The sequence below is a fragment of the Bos indicus genome, chromosome 9, assembly GCF_029378745.1.
Source record: "Bos indicus isolate NIAB-ARS_2022 breed Sahiwal x Tharparkar chromosome 9, NIAB-ARS_B.indTharparkar_mat_pri_1.0, whole genome shotgun sequence".
Taxonomy (NCBI): Eukaryota; Metazoa; Chordata; class Mammalia; order Artiodactyla; family Bovidae; genus Bos; species Bos indicus.
Window position 1 is genome coordinate 34,919,763 of NC_091768.1, and position 18,820 is coordinate 34,938,582.

The window sequence follows — 18,820 nt, forward strand, 5'->3', positions numbered from 1 at the left end:
ATTTTAAAACCAAAACACTACGCTGACTTCTATTTTCTGGTCCCCCCTCTTCGCAACTGCCGCCAAGCAGGGCTTTCAGTCAAGCATGTGCTCCCTCTAGTGGCATATCAAGAAATAGCATGCCGTTATGGAAACAATAGAGGTTTTTTTGGTTTAGATTTTCTGTTTCCACGACTCATTAATTTATAGAAAGGGGAAGAATATCTGATTTTTAGTTGAAAAGAAGTTTCTAATTTTAAAATATCTCTAGCATCTTGTGCTATAAATAAAACCACATCCAACTGGCAATAATTTTATTAATTTCAAAAAATTGACCAAGCTTTGTATTTTCTTAATGATTCAGGTTATCTATTTTCCCTGTCCTGATAGTTACATAAGATGTGTTCAGGATATACAAAGTAAACGAAATATACACAATCCAATTTAATAAATGAGTAGCTCTAATTTTTAAACTATATATTTCAAATGATACACGTATATTAGCTACTTTATAACTATTTGTCAGCATTGCATCAATCATGAAATAATTTCTAATGCATCTTAGAAACATGCTTTGCCTCAGGTTATTAGATGCTTTGGCAAGGGAACTACAAATTAAGAAAGTATTCTGTTGTCTTAAAAGTCTAGCCATGGCAGAGACTAAATTTATTTTCCTATTTGTTTCAGTGGGTCAGGGGCCTTCCTTAAATCCTCTTTCATAGCTATCTCCTTTTCACTTGCAGAAATCTTTTTCCAGAAGTAAAATATGGAGGAAAAACCATAAAAGGAAAGAAGCAAAAATTATATTTCTATTTTCATGTACTTTTAGTAAGCATCATTTTCTTTATATCTTTTATGTGTATAATCCTGAACAAAATGATGATACAAGCCTTAAAGAACTTGTGATTTATTCATTCATTCATCAAATACTTATTTAATGCCTACTATGTGCAGTTGGTATTCAGAAGGCTGGGCTACAATGGTAAACATGACAGTCCCTGCCCTCATGAAGTGTACCTTCTAGTTGGCAGTGGAGGGGAAATGCCAACTAAATAGAAAAGACACACTTTTATAGGAAAGGTATCTACTTATTTGTTGTGTTAACTGTGGTTTTTACAAGACTAAGCGAATAGTTGAAATCAGGGAAAACATTTTGATTTTCTATATTGAATAGTGATGGATTGGAGTAGAAATGGGGATTGCTTCCTTACACTGGAAATTTGAGAGAAATCTGGAAGCAGAATTTTATTCTGAGGTTATCTAGGTTGGGACGATGAGGTCATCAGAGTGACAGTTGGATTCTCCCGTCAACAGTAATAAACTCAGCAGCATGGTTGCATGGGTTTGGCTTTTTTCTCTTAGTAGCAATGTGGCTTTGGGCAAATCACTCAGCCTCTGTGTGCCTCAGGTTCCTCCTTAGCAAGCAAGAAAGAGTTAGTTGCTCAGTTGTGTCCAACTCTTTATGACACCATGGACCTCCTCTGTCCAAGGGATTCTCCAGGCAGGAATACTGGAGTGGGTTGCCATTTCCTTCTTTGGGGGATCTTTCCAACCCAGGGATCGAACCAGGGTCTCCAGCCTTGCAGGCAGACTCTTTCCTGTGTGAGCCACCAGGGAAGCCCTCTTTAGTAAAATGGAGATTAAAGATAGTATCTACCTCCTGGTGGTATTTGGATTAGACGAGTTAGACCAGTTAATGCATGAGAAGTGCTTAGAACACTGCCTGGCACTAAGCTGGCAATGTAAATATATGTTATTGTCATTAAAATTCAAACTTAAGCCTTTGGAGAGCTTGTACCATGATCCTAGCTTAGTGTCGTGGCTTAATGATGGGACTCTGAAACTGTCAATATGGTCATTGCTGTCTGGGATGGCAGGAAGAAGACATTGGCTTTGTTCTTTTCTCTTTGAAATTTGTGCTGTAACTTCAGCACTTTGCTATATTTATTTTGGTAATTTAGGTTGCAAAAAATGAGGGTTGGATACTTTAATGAAGCTGCTATTGGGTGGGAGGGTTGCCCAGTAGACAGGGCAGAATCCTAAGTGTCAAGCACTATACTCCACATGCAGCCCATTGTCTTTTCCTGCAGGTGCCTTTGTCATAACGATGAGTCTTCAGAATTTTCAGATTTTATATAAATGTTTAAGTTTGTGTCCCAGTTTTCTCTTCTGGAAAGTAGCAGTCATAATTTTTCTCTACCTCATTCGAATGTTATGATGACTATGTTTATTTCCTTGTTAGAATGCTAGACATTAGAGAATCTGAACTGGAAAGGACTTTCAAGACACTTATTTTGTAATTGATGGAACTGGAGACAAGACAGAGTAAGTTGCTCATCAAAGGTAACCTAACTAGATCTGAGCATGCTGCTGCTAAGTTACTTCAGTCGTGTCTGACTCTGCGACCCCATAGACGGCAGCCCACCAGGCTGCCCTGTCCCTGGGATTCTCCAGGCAAGAACACTGGAGTGGGTTGCCATTTCCTTCTCCAATGATGAAAGTGAAAAGTGAAAGCGAAGCCGCTCAGTCTTGTCCAACTTGCAGTGACCCCAGGGACTGCAGCACCAGGCTCCTCCATCCATGGGATTTTGCAGGCAAGAGTACTGGAGTGGGGTGCCACTGCCTTCTCCAAGATCTGAGCATAGCTAGTTCCAAAATTGGATCTTTGGGCAGCTTTTAAATCTTGTTCAGAAGTCACATTGCTTTCTTTAAAATATCCTGGATCAATCAGATGTTGATCCTGAATCTCAGTGGTTTACTCCTGTGACACGTTGATTGGTCACACTTGGTTAGATTCTGTCCCAGATAGAAAGCCTAGGTTTATTTCCTTATAGCTTTCGTTCTGGGACTTAGGTCAAAGGAGTAGCCACTGACCCAGCTATGGCACTCTCCTGGTGGAGAGCAGAAGGTTGAAGGGGCAAGGTGGGAGGAGACCTGCTATTCAAACTCTTTACAACTTTTCCTGGGATGTGCCATATGTTGTTTGCCCCCACTCCATAGCAAGTTACACACCCACATCCTAAGTCAAAGTGATGGGGAAGGATGCTGCACCTATTAGAAGCCAAGAAAGAATGATTGATTCACTGGCCTCATGTCTCACATAATTGTGTGTATGTGTGCATGCTCAGTTGCTTAGTCGTATCCAACTCTTTGCAACTCTATGGACTGTAGCCCACCAGGCTCCTCTGTCCGTGGAATTCTCCAGGCAAGAATACTGAAGTGGGTTGCCATTTCCTTCTCCAGGGGATCATCCTGACCCAAGGATTGAACCCATGTCTCTTACTTCTCCTGCACTGGCAGGCGAGTTCTTTACCACTAGCGCCTCTAATTAAATGCTATCAAAGGGCTCAAAAGCCAGTAGGAGAAGGCCAGTGTAAATATGCAGGAGCAGCACTGTGGAATGAATTCAACAGCAGAAGTCTATTAACAGTGGGATATGAAGGACCAAGTGAGTCACTGCTTGCTCAGGTCTGGAGGCTTAATTGAGGAGGAGAGCCTGAGCTGGAGCTTGAAAAATGAACTTGTCTCTAATATATAAATAGAACAACATTCTAGTTGGAGTAACTAGTTCGTGCAAATGCACAGAAACAGGAAACATCATGGTGCCTTCCAGAAACTACCAATAAGTGTTTAAACCTTGAGGGTAGGGTGCAGAAGAGAATTCCATTAAGGTGTATGACCATTAGGCAATGGGGCACACTTGAAGAGCTTTAAAAAGGAGAATCATAAATTCAGATCTGGGTTTTAGAAGGTGACTCTGGTGACTGTGGAAGATAGACAGAGATGTTGGAGACAGGGAAAGCAGTGGCCCAGGAGAGAGAAACTGAGGGGACACGCCATAGGGTGATGGTGACGGGGAGTACAAATAGATAGGATATAATGCTCAGTTGGAGATGAGAAATCAGGAAGACAGAGGAATCAGGGGTGATCCTTGAATCTCTAGCTTTGCTGTCTGGGTTTCAGGATGGCAATGCTATTCGCTGAGAGAGAATATTCAAGTGGGGAGGAAACTGGGGAATAAGATCATGGGAATTAAAGTTGTGACTTGGTACATCTGAGGTGCTGCAGGGGTCAGGAAGGTGCACTGGAGAGAGAGACTGGGGGGTCATCGCACCTCTAGTACAGTCAGCTGAAGCCGCGTGTCTTTAGTGTTATCAAAGATAGTTGTGAGAGCTGAGGTGGTGGTCCAGGTCAAAACCAATATAGAAGGAGAAGATGTAGGCAGAGAAGACTCAGAACTAGTAAGAATAAGAAAAGTGGAATCACAGCATTAGATGGAAGAATGTTCAACCTATGTTTCCCTTAAAAGGTGTCAGTTGCAGAAATAGACCTTCTCTGTAGCATTATCCTAATCTTGGGATTAAATAGTACCCATAAGCCTACTTGCTCCCTGAGCTGTGAGCAGTGACTTGTGAGAGTAGCTTAAAAATACTTGCTGTTTGGCAATAGAAGGAGACAGTTGGTGGAGGGATTAAGTGTGTGGTATGGGATTCAGCATTTTGTTGCCTGGTTTCAACTCATAGAATGAAAATTTACCTGCTTTGTATCCAGGGGAAATTTACTTAATCTCCCTCTACTTTGTTTTCTGCTCTGTAAAACAATGAAGAAATATCCACATCCCTTAGGGTTGGTATGAAAATTAAATAAAATACGACATAAAAAGGCACTTAGCACAGTGCTTGCTTAAGGCGGGTGCTCAATAAAAATCCAATTGGTTTTATGTTTGTGCGTAAAGAGTACTCCCTTTTGCACAGGAAGATGGAGGTGTTGACGCCCCCCTTGCACTGAAACATGTACTTTGAACTATTTTTCTGGGGATAGTGATGAATCATGGTGAGTATCCATGGTTGTTCACCTGATTCATACCTGAACTAGTCACAGGCATTAGGAAGATGGTTGGCCAGCCTTCCAAAAGCAGCCTATGACTAGGAGATGGCTTGTCTTTATGTGACGTGTTTACTTGAACATGACCAGAGCTGTGTTTGCCACCAGCTATGACAAATGAAGCCAAATCTGAACAGACCTGTGTACACTTCACCTAATACTTGTCTGAACTAAACAGCAGGAACACATCTTATATCAAGGGTCCTCATTGGGTATGGAGAATGAGAGCTCTCTGCTTTTGGAAATGTGAAGGAATAATGAGCAAATGACCAAAAGTTGTCTTGCATATGTGAAAACAATGAAAAATGGAAAGAGACAGTATTCTGCTATGAAAATCAATTAGTTAATACATGAGAAGGTCCTTTGTATTTTCCCAAGGAGGTAAAAATTCATTTCAAAGTATTTCAATTATCTTTCATTACATTTCTCCATGACTTTCATGTTCATTCTGTTTAACATGTCTACTATTTACTGAGACGGGGTGCAAAGAAGGAGAAGAGGGATTCAGGGCTTGAGTTCTCCATCACAGAGAAGGCTTCCTGAGAGTTTGGGGTGAGTTTGATAGGGAAGATAAAGGTGGTATTCTAAAAGTCCTCAAACATTCTCCTAAGAAATCAGTCAATTTCTTGAAAAAAAGAGAAACAAAACAGGAAACAGGAAATAATTGTTAAAGGTTTCTCCTATTTCTACTGTCATTAACAGGGCACCCTAGATGACTAGACGTGGATTCCAGCCCTGCAAACTACTAGCAGTTGATTTTGAAACTCTAGGTTCATCAGTAAAAGAGGGATTTAGACTCAGTCATATGTAAAGTTTCTTGCCATTCACGTATCATGTTTTCCTTTTTTTGATAGACTAGTAGAATTTGCAAAAGCTGTCTAGAGTAATATTGCTTTTCCCAAGAAATCCCTTACAATTTTAACTTTCTAAGTGGAGCATTAAACCTCCCAGAAACCCCAGAGAACCAGCCTGTCCCAGTGTTGGGCAATTCATTTAATTAGAAATTCTTTCTTATGTTTGGCAGATATGCCATTTTATTTGATTGTATATCATTTCATTTGTGAATGTGTTTACTTCTACAAAAGCTTTCAAGTTGGCTTACATTGCTGAAACAGAGCTAAACATAAAAAAATAAGCAAACATTAAAAAAAAAAAACCCGTAAAATACAGCTAAACAGTAAAAAAGACAAATCAATGAAAAAGAACAGAGAAATAGATCTTGCTGAGCCTCTAATGGGAGATAATTATCACAATTTAGAAATCAGTTTAGCTTGGGGTTCTCTTGCAGTTAAGGCAGAAATGGAACCATATTGTGCTTCTCACTGGGTTATGTGAGAAGAGATGCATTATGATTTTAAGTGTCAAGTTCAAAGAGAAATGAGTTCATAGAGGTCTTTATATAAAGAATATCAAGTATCTTAATAGACAGTCTTGAATAATGTGTGTGGACATTGTCTCAGGTGGTTAATTATGTTGCCTCTCTATAAAGTGGGAAGCATTATGTATATGCTTTTATTTTAAATTCACTATACTTTTATTACAGTTGGTTTGAAAAAACAGAATGAGTAAAATATTCACAAATCTGCCAAACTAGCACAACTATTATCCTGTTGGCAAATTAAATCATCTCAGCCCTCATGCAATTATGGTTTTCACAAGAACCTCAGCTGGGTTTCTTCAGCAGGAAAGGACCCCAGGACATAGCAGCAGCCAAATGTATCCTCATGTTTGTAATTATACTCTTAATTTTTTACCCCACTTATTACACTGAACACATTATATATTTTTCTTGTTACTACACAATTTTTATGATTTTATTTTTAATTCTCAATTTTAAGATTTACTGCAATTTACCAGTCATTTCATGCTATAAAAATGTTGCATAAATATCCTTACACTTATTGCTTTCCCTGTTTTGGATGATGAACAGTGGTTAGTTTCCCATACAATGCTCTCATTGAATTTCAAGTTGGAAACTGGCTCACCTTAGTGGCAGTCTAATAACCAGCCCTTTGCAATGTGTTGATGTATTTACTCTTAAGAATGTTGATGGTGATATTGCTTATTACATTTTCTGTGTTTTTCTTTATGAGGACTCATGTGAGAAATTTCTCTCATTTCAGTACCAGAAATCATGTGTTTTTTTGAATAAGAATTTATTAATATTTTCTTCAGGGAATCAGGTAACTGAATGATTTTCCCTCATGGCTGTGAGCTGTCAAAAATGCAGAGAGCCAAATCTTTGGTGCATATCTAGCAAACATGAATGGAATGGAAATCTAAAGAATACCTTATATACAGTATACCAGCCTCGTTTCTGGAGTCATCATCCTTTTCTTTCCTTTTTGTCCTATTTCCTTCATCCACTTCCCTTAAATTTTATTCTATTTTGATGATTTATGCAAGCTTTTGGAGCTTTCTGGAACAAAGCAGAGATATAACTAAATAAATACATGTAAATACTTGAATTATTTCCTTAGGGTAAGTTTTGAAAAGTAGAAGCACTGGCTTTCGTGTCACATTAAATCTTAACCCAGTGAAAAATTATCAGTAGGAAACTGAGATAATATAATCCATGGATGTAAATTCCTGGTGATTTATTGCCCATGTAATACTAAGTGAGAAGTTAGAGTCCTGAGAGGAATAAACAGTCAAATTGATTCCCAGAGACTTTCTGTGCAATATCAGTTCAGTTCAGTCCAGTCACTCAGTCGTGTCTGACTCTGCGACCCCATGGACTGCAGCACGCCTGTCTATCGCCAACAGGCGATGTTGAGCTTACTCAAAGTTTGAGTTTACTCAAACTCATGTGCATCGAGTTGGTGATGCCATCCAACCATCTCATCCTCTGTCGTCCCCTTCTCCTCCCACCTTCCATCTTTCCTAGCATCGGGGTCTTTTTCAATGAGTCATTTCTTCGCATCAGGTGGCCTAAGTATTAGAGTTTCAGCTTCAGCATCATGTCTCTAGCTCTGTGCAATATCAGAGGCTGCGAATGCTTTTTTCATGTAAAACTGTGGTAGATGTTTTTAAATTAAATTATGACAAAATATCGATTGCTATAATTATGTATTAATTAAAGTGATGCTCATCTTTGTATGATATTATAGGTATAAACCACAAAATTGATTATTTTGTTCTGAAAATTTAAGAGCCAGCTTTGACAGGGATTGGCCTGCCTTTGTAAGGAATTAGACCATATAGGTCTTGAGGATAAGATCAGTGGTTTTCTCAAAAATATTCTAAGTATTTGGACAGACATGTGATTCAAGCTCATGGATTTCTGTGCTATATAATATGGAAGAGGCAGTTGATTTTTGCCTGTAAGTATAATTGTTTATATTGTCTTTGACTAAAACGTACGTCAACGGGTTTCCTGAACCAGTAACAATGCTGGAAGACCTCAGGACACGAGAGCTGTCAGATGTGTCCTCAAATAGCTTTTCTCAAAAAATTCTTAACTGGAGTATAATTGGTTTATAATGTTGTTTTGGTTTCTGCCACATAACGACGTGACTCAACCATAAGTATACATATGTCCCATGCCTCTTGAACCTCCCTCCCATGCCCCACCCTTCAAATAGCTTATTTTAGTTAAGTTGTTTGAGTCACCTAATACAGATATTCTCTTAAAGAGTCTTCACTTAACCTACCAGTTTAGTAGTCAGACTTACTGACTGATGTTCGTAGCTCACTGAACATGCCTTGCAGGGAGGCAGGTGACCTTGGGGACTAACACAGTAGTTGAGTTTTATGCATGAAAAGAGTCAAATCGTTTGTTCTCTTTGGTTTTGGCGGATTTTTTTTTTCACCAAAAAAGAACACGTCTTCTACATGATGCCACTTTAATATTTTTAGATAGCTGTATCGATACTTTGTTCTTCCAAAACTACTCGTACTGGAATTCTACTCTGTTTGCTGTAGAACAAAATACAGTGCAAAATGGATGTTTGTTTGGATTCTGTTTTAATGGGAGCTTCCCTGATAGCTCAGTTGGTAAAGAATCCTCCTGCAATGCAGGAGACCCCAGTTCAATTCCTGGGTCGGGAAGATCCGGGGGAGAAAGGATAGGCTACCCACTCCAGTATTCTTAGGCTTCCCTTGTGGCTCAGCTGGTAAAGAATCTGCCCGCAATGCAGGATACCTAGGTCCCATCCCTGGGTTGGGAAGATCCCCTGGAGAAGGGAAAGGCTACCTACACCAGTATTCTGGCCTGGAGAATTCCATGGACTGTATAGTCCAGGGGGTCACAAAGAGTTGACAAGACTGAGCGACTTGCACTTTCACGACTTTCACTTCTGTTTTAATGGGGGATTCAGTGTAATGACTCAAAAATTATTTACTTACTGGTGTAGAACTATCTTGACATAAGTTCTGAAGCAATGGCATAGTAGTTTCAATGAGCATAATAGTTTTAAAAAGTACAAACCAACCTACTAAAGAGAAGCCAAATAAACAGGGGTTTACATGTGTAGGAGTTCTCTCACATGAATTTATAGCAGTTTCTTTACTTAATGTGTTTGGTAGCCACTATGTTATGTAGTCATTATTGTGCAAAGAGTGGAAAATTTTACTGTGGAAGTGGCTCTCTTTTGTTGACAATGCTATTTGATAATACTGATATTCTAATACAGTACTCACAATTGAACATTTAGAAATATCTATCATCCTTTGTGAATAATGACACTCAAACTACCCCTGTGGGAGTGTATAGATAAGATCATTATTTTCATTTTCTAGATAAGGAAACTGAAATGAAATTCTTTGCCGAAGGTCAAAGAACATATCACTGGCAGAATAAGATTAGAGCAGTGAGTTCTTGATTTTCAATCATTTGCTCAATCATCTAAGTCACATTGTTTTACTCAGTATGAGAGCAGATTATTATCAGTCAGTAGGAATAACGCTATGCCCAGATGATGCCAGAAGACCAGCTGAAAAATGAAAATCTGCTCACTCAACCATTTGTTTATCTGCAAAATGCCAAACTGCTCATTCTGATATTTTTCACTAAGCCTAATAAGTTGTCTTCATGTCTTGCAGACACAGCCTCTAACTCAATGTTTATACTGCCTTCTAAAGTTAATTTCTGGAGGCTCTGTCTTTTAAAAACAATTTTGGAGTATCAGAATTATTTAATATGTTCTGAATATGTTAGTCGTGGTAAATTGAGGAAAAAACTCTTCAAAAGTGTTTTTTTTTGATGAAATACCACTCATTTGTGCAGTGGTGAACAAACACCTTTTCTAACATTAGAGACGAAAATAAGATCTCACCATTAGAAGAAAACTGGGCTTCCATAACTGCCACCAACTCCTTGTAAATGCTTTTGGGCCTGGCATATGGGACTGAAATCGTAAGACTGCATCTATATCACATGGATTTCTGCACAATCAGTTGCCTTCATTGTGAAGGTGGCCAAAAAAAAAAAAATAATAATAATAATCAGGTAACCAGTGTTACAATCCAAAAATAATAATAATAATCAGGTAACCAGTGTTACAATCCTTATAGAAGGTCCTGGGCAGAAATAGCTGAATTCTTTCAATGTTCGATAAGCCTTTATTGTACTCTGCATACATGCCTACCTGCATCGCTGCAGTATATCCTACTTCTTGGACATGTTTTGGTAGATTAATCAGTTGACAGGTGAAATATTTTCCCCTAGGTCAAACAGTATAAATGCAAGTCAAGATGCCAATTTAGGATGTCTGGCCTTCTAGTAGCTCAATTCATTCAATTGTGCTGCTCCTGAGTTTGTTGATGGATGATTCCATTGTATAGCTAGCCTTGTATGTTTTGCAGTTAAACTACCAGAATACTTTAACTAGTCTGAACTCAAAGTAATTCACAATAAGAATGGCATAAGCATTATCATTCACTTATAGCCTGTAGAATGTAGAATAGATTTGGTTCAATAAAAGAGATCACGGTGAACTAGAACAGGAATAGAAAATTCATTTTTCCTTGGTTCTGAGATCTTCTGAATTCAATCTTTATTAGGAATGGGCAATTTACAAATGTGTGGACCCATTACTAACAAATTAAAACCACTTTAAGAAAACAACATGAATTTTGGATTTGATTACTCAGGAATATAACTTAAAGTGCTTTCATCCTAACCCAGTGTATTGAATTTACCTTAGGTGGCTTCTGTGATCTAATTAAAAAAATATATATGTGTGTGTATATATATTTTAGTCTTGCCTAGACTGAAAACTTGAATGAACTATACATAAATAATCTGTGATGTTGATCAGAGATGAAGTACACATCCTGTGTTATTGCAAAACTTAAAAAATTGGATATAAAGATGAATGATTGTCTTTTAATGGTATTTATACACTGGGGTTAGGTTTGTTTTCCTCTATTTAAAAATAAAATTCTGGGGAAGTCTTGACTTCAAAGTACTTACAATTGTAAAATTTGTTGCTGTTGTTCAGTCGCTAAGGTGTGTCCGACCCTTTGCCACCCCACAGACTGCAGCATGCCAGGCTTCCCTGTCCTTCACTATCTCCCGGAGTTTGCTCAAATTCATGTCTGTTGAATCAGTAATGCTAGCTATTTAATTTTGCAGCAGACATTTAAGAAACTTACATTTTATTTCAAATCTAAAAGTTAGTGACATCGTTCACTCAACTAGCAAATATTTGTATTAGTTACTCTGTCTCAGGCTCTGAGTAGGTATTAGTTCATGACACAGAGACCCTGCAATTCACAGAGCCACTTCTACTGAGATAAATCCATCATCACAATTAACCTGGGTGATGTGAGAGAAAGGAGCTGCAAGGGTACATGCAACAGGGTGATGGGAGGAGGCTGGTTCTGAGGATTTAAACTGAGACCCGAAGAAGATCTGGCTTTTAGAAAATTCATGGGAAAACCATTTAAGGGGTATTTAAGGTTGTAAGGTGGGAATGACTTTTTCTTTTGGTAATGTGTAGTTTTCACAATTTGTAGTCTTCTGAAAGGACTACAAAAAGAAATTAAAATTCAGAAAGAGAAAGCAACAGTTATTAGAAATGTTGGAACATTACGGTAGAAACGTTTGGAAATTTTGAAATTTTTTAAGGCCTGCTCTTTTATTTTAATGTTGAAGACATGGCTGTTCAGTGACATTGCTGTGTTTTGGTCACATACTAGTTAGAAAATATTGGTTTTTACAGTTAAGAGTTTAAATTTTTAACTATAAATAGTTGGTAAACATTTACTTAGGTTTTCTCTATAATCAATAGCAATTGCCAAAGCCATATCAATCATTGGGATTTGCATCCCTTGTTGAGAAAATCATGAGTATTTTGACCCTTCAGTCATCTGTTGACTTTAGTCTCTGGCTTAGAAGTCACTAGGCCTTTTGTGATGTGTTAAAAGATAATTCTTAAGTTTAATTTCCGGGTATTCCATTTTAGTTTGGAGCCAGATATGGTCCATCTTGATTAAAAAAGAATTTTTTTATTGGAAAAAAATGTTGATGCTTCCTATCATTTCCAGTTGGAGACATATTGCTTTGCTAGACATCTCAGTTATAATTTATGTACTTTTCTTTTTGCTAAATGGCAACTGGAATTTTCAGGCCAATATTTATATAAATTGCAGGTATGATTTATAACATAGCTACCTACTTCTAATATTTTTTATTGGTTTGTGGAGAAATACATTGAGGTTAATATTGTTTACATCTGTTTTTTTTTTGTTTTAGCTTTTTAATCCATATACAGAAATCTGTATGCATTTAGTTCTATATCCTAATAAAACCCCTCTATTTGGTGATGATTATATAAGGCAATTAACATTGCCTCAAGAGTTATAGTCAAAGGGAATGGTAACTTGACAGATCAGAGTACAAGAATGTGTTCTAGACACTTAAAAAATTATGATTTAAGAACCTTATGTTATTTTTAGAAGAGCTAAATGTTTGCCTGCCCTCTGCATTTATTTATTTATTTATTTATTTTTTTGCCCTCTGCATTTAATATAAAGAACTGAAAGTAAAATATTTTCATGATGCAGATGATGTGATTTTTTTCAGTTTTATGGAGGTTTAATTGACAAAAAGATATTTAAGTGTACAACATGATGATTTGAAATACATATACATCATGAAAGGATTCCCTCTCCCTACACTGAGTTAATGAAAATATCTGTCACCTCATATATTTCTCTCTTTTTTTGGTGAGAACATGTGACAATCTCAGCAAATTTCGCCTGTATAATATAGTGTTATCCCCTGCTGTCACCATGTTATATACTAGATGTTTAGACCTTATTCCTCTTACAGCTGAAATTTCATGCCTTTTTATCAGTTCCTCCCTATTCCTGTTCCTCCCATCCCACCCCCAGGCAGCATTTGTCTACTCTATTTCTCTAAGTTCATTTTTTAAAAATTCCACATATAAACGATACTATGCAGTGTCTTCCTCTGTCTTATTTTACTTAGCTCAGTGGCCTCCAGTTCCATTCATTGTTGCAAATGACAGGATTTCCTTTTTTTTCTTTTTTTAAAGGCTAAATAATGTTTGTCTCTGTCTCTCCTTCCTTCCCTTCCTATATCTGTATCTATATGTCTATACATAGATTTTGTTTCCTGAGAGCGCTTTTATTTCAGTGTCCATGTTATATAATTTAATGGGAGAAAATTATCCTTTGTCTCTGTACCAGAAAGAACTGTTTCTAAATATCTTGTGTGATTTTATCTTATGAACACTGTGATTTCTGAAACTATTTCCTTCTTTACATTGCTAGAATAATACAGTCACTTTTATAGCTTGTTTTAAACAAGTATACTAAGCCTCAAAGCATAGTTTTTTAGTGCTAACCATACTCTTTTATTTTTATATTTCCTTTAAAATATAATTTTCCCATTCTTTTTTCCTTTTTATTCTGCTATATGCTTTTGTAAGCCTCCTGAAGCCTTTTCTGAAAGAAAAGTTGAGAAATAAATAGAATTTGTTAAAATTTTATTCCATGCATGGAGCTATCATCATAAAAAAAAAAGCAAATCTCTTTTGCTTTGGCAAGTTTATTAAAAGGACTTATTCTGGGTTCCAGTTTTAGATGAAGGGGTTGTGAAACACTACAGAATCAGAAGACTGGATGAAGGGGGCTTTTTCCTCACCCGGAGAAGAACCTTTTCAACACTGAATGAATTCGTGAGTCATTACACCAAGACAAGTGATGGCCTGTGTGTCAAGCTGGGAAAACCATGCTTAAAGGTGAAATGCTTTCAAGCTGTGTTCCTTACTTTTGAAGTTACTTTTTTCCTTCAGATATAGGAGTTTTTTGTCATATGATATGCTAGCTCAGGAAAAAAAAAAGGTCATTGAATACCTAAGGCATGGATAGGCAAACTATGGCCTATGAGCCAATACTACCCCACACTTATTAATATTTTTATGAAAGTGTAAAGTGTTAGTTGCTCAGTCATGCCTGTCTCTTTGTGACCCCATGTACTGCAGCCCACCAGGCTCCTCTGTCTATGGGATTTTTCCAGGCAAGGATACTGGAGTGGTTTGCCATTTTCTTCTCCAGGAGATCTTCCCGACCCAGTGATCGAACCCCAATCTCCTTCTCTTCAGGCAGATTCTTTACTGACGGAGCTACCAGGGAAGCCCCAATATTTTTATAAATAAGTTTTATTGGAACATAGACATGCTCATTCATTTACAATCGTCTTTGCCTTTTTGCTATAATAGCAGAGTTTGGTAGTTGAAACAGACTATATGGCTCACTAAGTCTAAAACATTTATGATCTCATCCTTTGCAGAAGAAGTTTGCCAAGTCCTGACCTTAAGCAATCACTGAACACAGAAAATGTTCATTCTTTGCACTAAGACACTAATCTAATATCCTGATATTGGAGCATTTAATGATACAGCTGGAGGAGAAAAAAGTGTTGGAATATAATTCTTACTTAGATGATCTGTATTCAAGAATATTAACATGAAATGACCAGGTTCATTATCCAGTTGTCTGCATATAATAGATATCATTTAACTGTTTAACAGTTTGTTTGGCCTGGTGTTTGGTGGAAGGAGATAACATTTATAGAAATTTTATCTACATCTGTCATTAAATTCCATGTTTGCATGTTTTACCTAAATGTGTTTAAAGTTAGATAGTGGTCAGTCACCTTAGTTGGGCAAACCCTCAGCTCCTCATCAGAGTTTAGGTCTCATGTACTGTCAGTGGTATAGCCAGTCCTGTGGTTTATAACTGGATGACTGCTGAAAGCGTCCTGGTGATGCCTGATTATAATACTATAGACAAGTAGAAGCTGAAGAATCCTGATCATTATGTAGGGAATTTATTGAGTTAAATCCTGCCAAGTGAATATGCAATTTTGATATAAGTATATACATCTTAGGGTATCACCAGTGGCTCAGTGGTAAAGAATCCACCTGCCAATGCAGGAGATGTGGGTCTGATACCTAGGTTGGGAACATCCCCTGGAGGAGGAAGATGTAATCCACTCCAGTATTCTTGCCTAGAAAATCCCATGGAAAGAGGATCTTGGTGGGCTGCAATCCATGGGGTCACAAAGAGTCAGACATGACTGAGCCACTGAGCATGCATGCATATACATCTTAGATGGTACAGAAATGACCTCACAAGAAAATCTAAGCTTATGCTAAGAAATATCTCACCTGATACCAAGACATGACTTAAAAATACTTAGTTTAACTCATAGTTTTGAATTCAGATAGGGAAAAGATTTACAAAACATGGGTGACCTTCTGTGCACTCAAGATGCCAATGACTTAGTGGAGGAAATAAGATAAATATCTAATGACGGATGACAAGCTAGACTGTGAAGTATGAGAGCAGAGGCCTTGCCTGCTTTGTTTACACAATGAAGCCTAGTTGGTGTTGAAAAATATTTATTTATTAAATAAATGAATGAACAAATAAGTAAATGAAATTGAAAAAAGATGAAATTATGAGAAATTTGATGATACATATGGTAGATGCTACAGGTCAGAGAGTTGGGGAAATAACTGTGGATGAGATGGAACTTCATTTGACCTTGATCCTTGATTTAGGTAGGCAAGGATACAGAGAGAATGCATACCAGATAAGTGGGAGGGGACACTGGGGTTTGGGGTGGGACAGATGGACAGCAAGGTGCCTGATGCAGCAGAATCTGGGAGGAGAGCAGCTGGACGAGGTGATAGCCCAGATTCTACCACTACTGCTTTTCATTTTAAGGTAATTGGGATAAAATTTACAATATTTTGTTTTTAAAAGTGATGACTCTAAAAGTACCTAGGTTATTTTCAACCAAAAAATTGTTAAATATAACTTTTTTCTTACCAGTATTCTAATTATTCTGTGAAACAGATACAAGTTCCAGCTCCCTTTGATTTGTCATATAAAACTGTGGACCAGTGGGAGATTGACCGCAGCTCCATACAACTTTTGAAGCGATTAGGATCTGGTCAGTTTGGTGAAGTGTGGGAAGGCCTGTGGAACAATACCACTCCGGTAGCAGTAAAAACATTAAAGCCAGGTATGAGAACCAGAATGGCATACATTGATTTTTATAACCTACTTGCCATTATAAATGTTCAAGAGGTCATGGGACAGCTGGTTTGGACACCAAGCAAGTGTTTTGCTAGGTGACCACAGTACTCAATCCCAGTACCTGAGATTTTCACAGTTACTGCAGATGTGTGGTTTTGAATCCTAATCCTGTTGAAAACTGAGACTAACCTTTACTGTCCAATCTTATCATCTTTTTTTCCAAAAAAGAAACAGCCAGCTATCCATCCTAACATCACTCTCTAAGGAAGGCCTTTCACAGGTCAAAAGAGAACAAAAAAATTAGATTTCTTTTATTAAAAAAAAGCTCCACGATAGTTTTCTCTCCAACAGGAATAATTATTATTGATTTACAGTGTAATAGCAGCAAACAGCTTTGGTGATTGCTTAAATGTCTTCACTTCACTGGGGTCATTAATCAATCTTCTCAGCTATTTATTGCTTAGCAGACTGCCATGCAATAAAGACGAGCCTGAAATCAACTCCCACAGTAGCTTTGACAGGCAAAAATTAATATTTAATGTTGCATTACTAGCTGAGTTGAGATTGGGTCTCTCTTGCTGTGCAGCTGGTCAAGCTTCCCCTGCAGAGGCTCCTGATGTGCTGTAGTTCCAGCTCTAGTGGATGGTCTGATTTGGCAATGATTTAAGCTTCCTTGGTGGCTCAGATGGTAATCAATCTGCCTGCCACGCAGGAAACCTGGTTTTGATCACTGGGTTGGGAAGATCCCCTGGAGAAGGGAATGGCAACCCGCTCCAGTATTCTTGCCTGGATAATTCCATGGACGGAGAAGCCTGGCAGGCTGTAGTCCACGGGGCCACAAAGAGTTGGACACAACTGAGCAACTAAAACATACACATACATAAGTGGCCTGTATTCCATGAATCTGATGACCACCCAAAGCATCAACATAAAAACATATTGTAGATAAATTGTCTGAATGAAGATCATAATTGTCTGAATGAAGTTTCTCACTGGAAACTTCATGAATCAGATTATTTGGGGGTGGGGGCATGATACCACTATATATGTAATTGACCATAGGCCAAACTAATTATAACAACCCTAAGTGGTCCCTTATTATGGTGTGGGTGCCTCTTTTATTCTTAGCTCCATTTTGCCACAGTCTTAAATTAAGTCTTGATTCAAGACTTTAATCCTATTTGATTATGTGGAGCAAACCAGTGGTAAAAACTGAAATAAGCGAGCTCAGTAAAAATTGATGGAGAAGAGAATAGGCCATTTCCCCATATTCTTTCTCTGTAAGTCCTTGCCTCTTCTCCTTAGTCAGTGAAGAGACATTTATAGTTGATCTGTTTGGTTTTCCTAAGAATGTGATTGCTAATAATAGTACAAATATGGCCAACACTCATTGAACACATATGTGCCAGACAATACTATTACCCTGACACTGATTCTATGATGTCAGTGGAATTATTAGCCATGTTTTAGAGATGAAGAAACTGAAGTTCAGAGATGTTTGGTAATTTGTTTAAGATCACAAAGTGAGGTAGGGCTTGATTGAGCCTGGGTAGTGAACTTCTAGAGTCTCAAATGGCATACCAAAGGATAGATTGCCTCTGTGAAATAGCCTGCATTTCATTAATACAGCCTGCATTTCATTAATAAGGCTATTAATAAATAACCTTACTAATGAACAAGTCAGAGTGTTAGCTTGGAGTGTCAAAGCTTACCCATGCTTGAGGTTCAAATAGTAGCTGTGAAGTCTTCAAAACAAGAGAATAAGGAACAAAATGGACTCTCTGAGCATCACTGAAAATGTTTGCACTATCTATAGTGAATACTGAGAGGTGAAATGACAGAATTCCTTCAATTACATCAGTGAGTCTGAAACATCATATTGTATAAGAAATAAAAGATTTTAAAATGACTAATGAAATGTAAACTCCAGGTAGCCTTTTTTCTCTTAAATTCTATGTGATTGTAACTACTTGGCACTCTGCATGGTGAGTCAGAGTCGAGCCAATATAAATGCAATTTAACTTAGATGAGTCTTCAAAATAGGCTCCAATGTCTCTCTTATCAAGCTATTACAACTCCAACTGTGGAGGTATTAATACATGAGAAAATGTGGAATGCAGTTTCAAGTGGTGAAAAAAACATTAATTTGTGGGAGGGGCCCATGAATGTTTTCTGCTTGGCCTATACTCTATGTCCCTACAGAATTAAAGACACAAACGTGGTAGATGTCATTGTTTTTTAGGATAGTTATCCAGCTCTTCCCACAGTGGGTCCCAAGGACAGGGCAATGATTAGTCTTTGGATCCTGGGCAGAAAAACTCGCTGCAGTGATTAAACATTCAGTGTCTTCCAGCGTTCATGTTAATAGAATGTCTTCTCTTTGTGTTCCTAAGATGCCTGCCTTGTTTTATCAATGAGACTGTCAGTCTCTCCTTTT

At 37.7% G+C, this 18,820-nt stretch overlaps 1 protein-coding gene across 1 annotated transcript in view; it reads left to right on the forward strand.

Moving 5' to 3' along the window:
- FRK (fyn related Src family tyrosine kinase) overlaps nt 1-18,820 on the forward strand; it is a 101,945-nt gene that overhangs the window by 69,726 nt on the left and 13,399 nt on the right. Inside the window, exons 3-4 of the mRNA XM_019967178.2 lie at nt 13,912-14,075; nt 16,201-16,369. Of these exons, the coding sequence (XP_019822737.1) occupies nt 13,912-14,075; nt 16,201-16,369 (333 nt within the window). The remainder of the gene's footprint in view (nt 1-13,911; nt 14,076-16,200; nt 16,370-18,820) is intronic.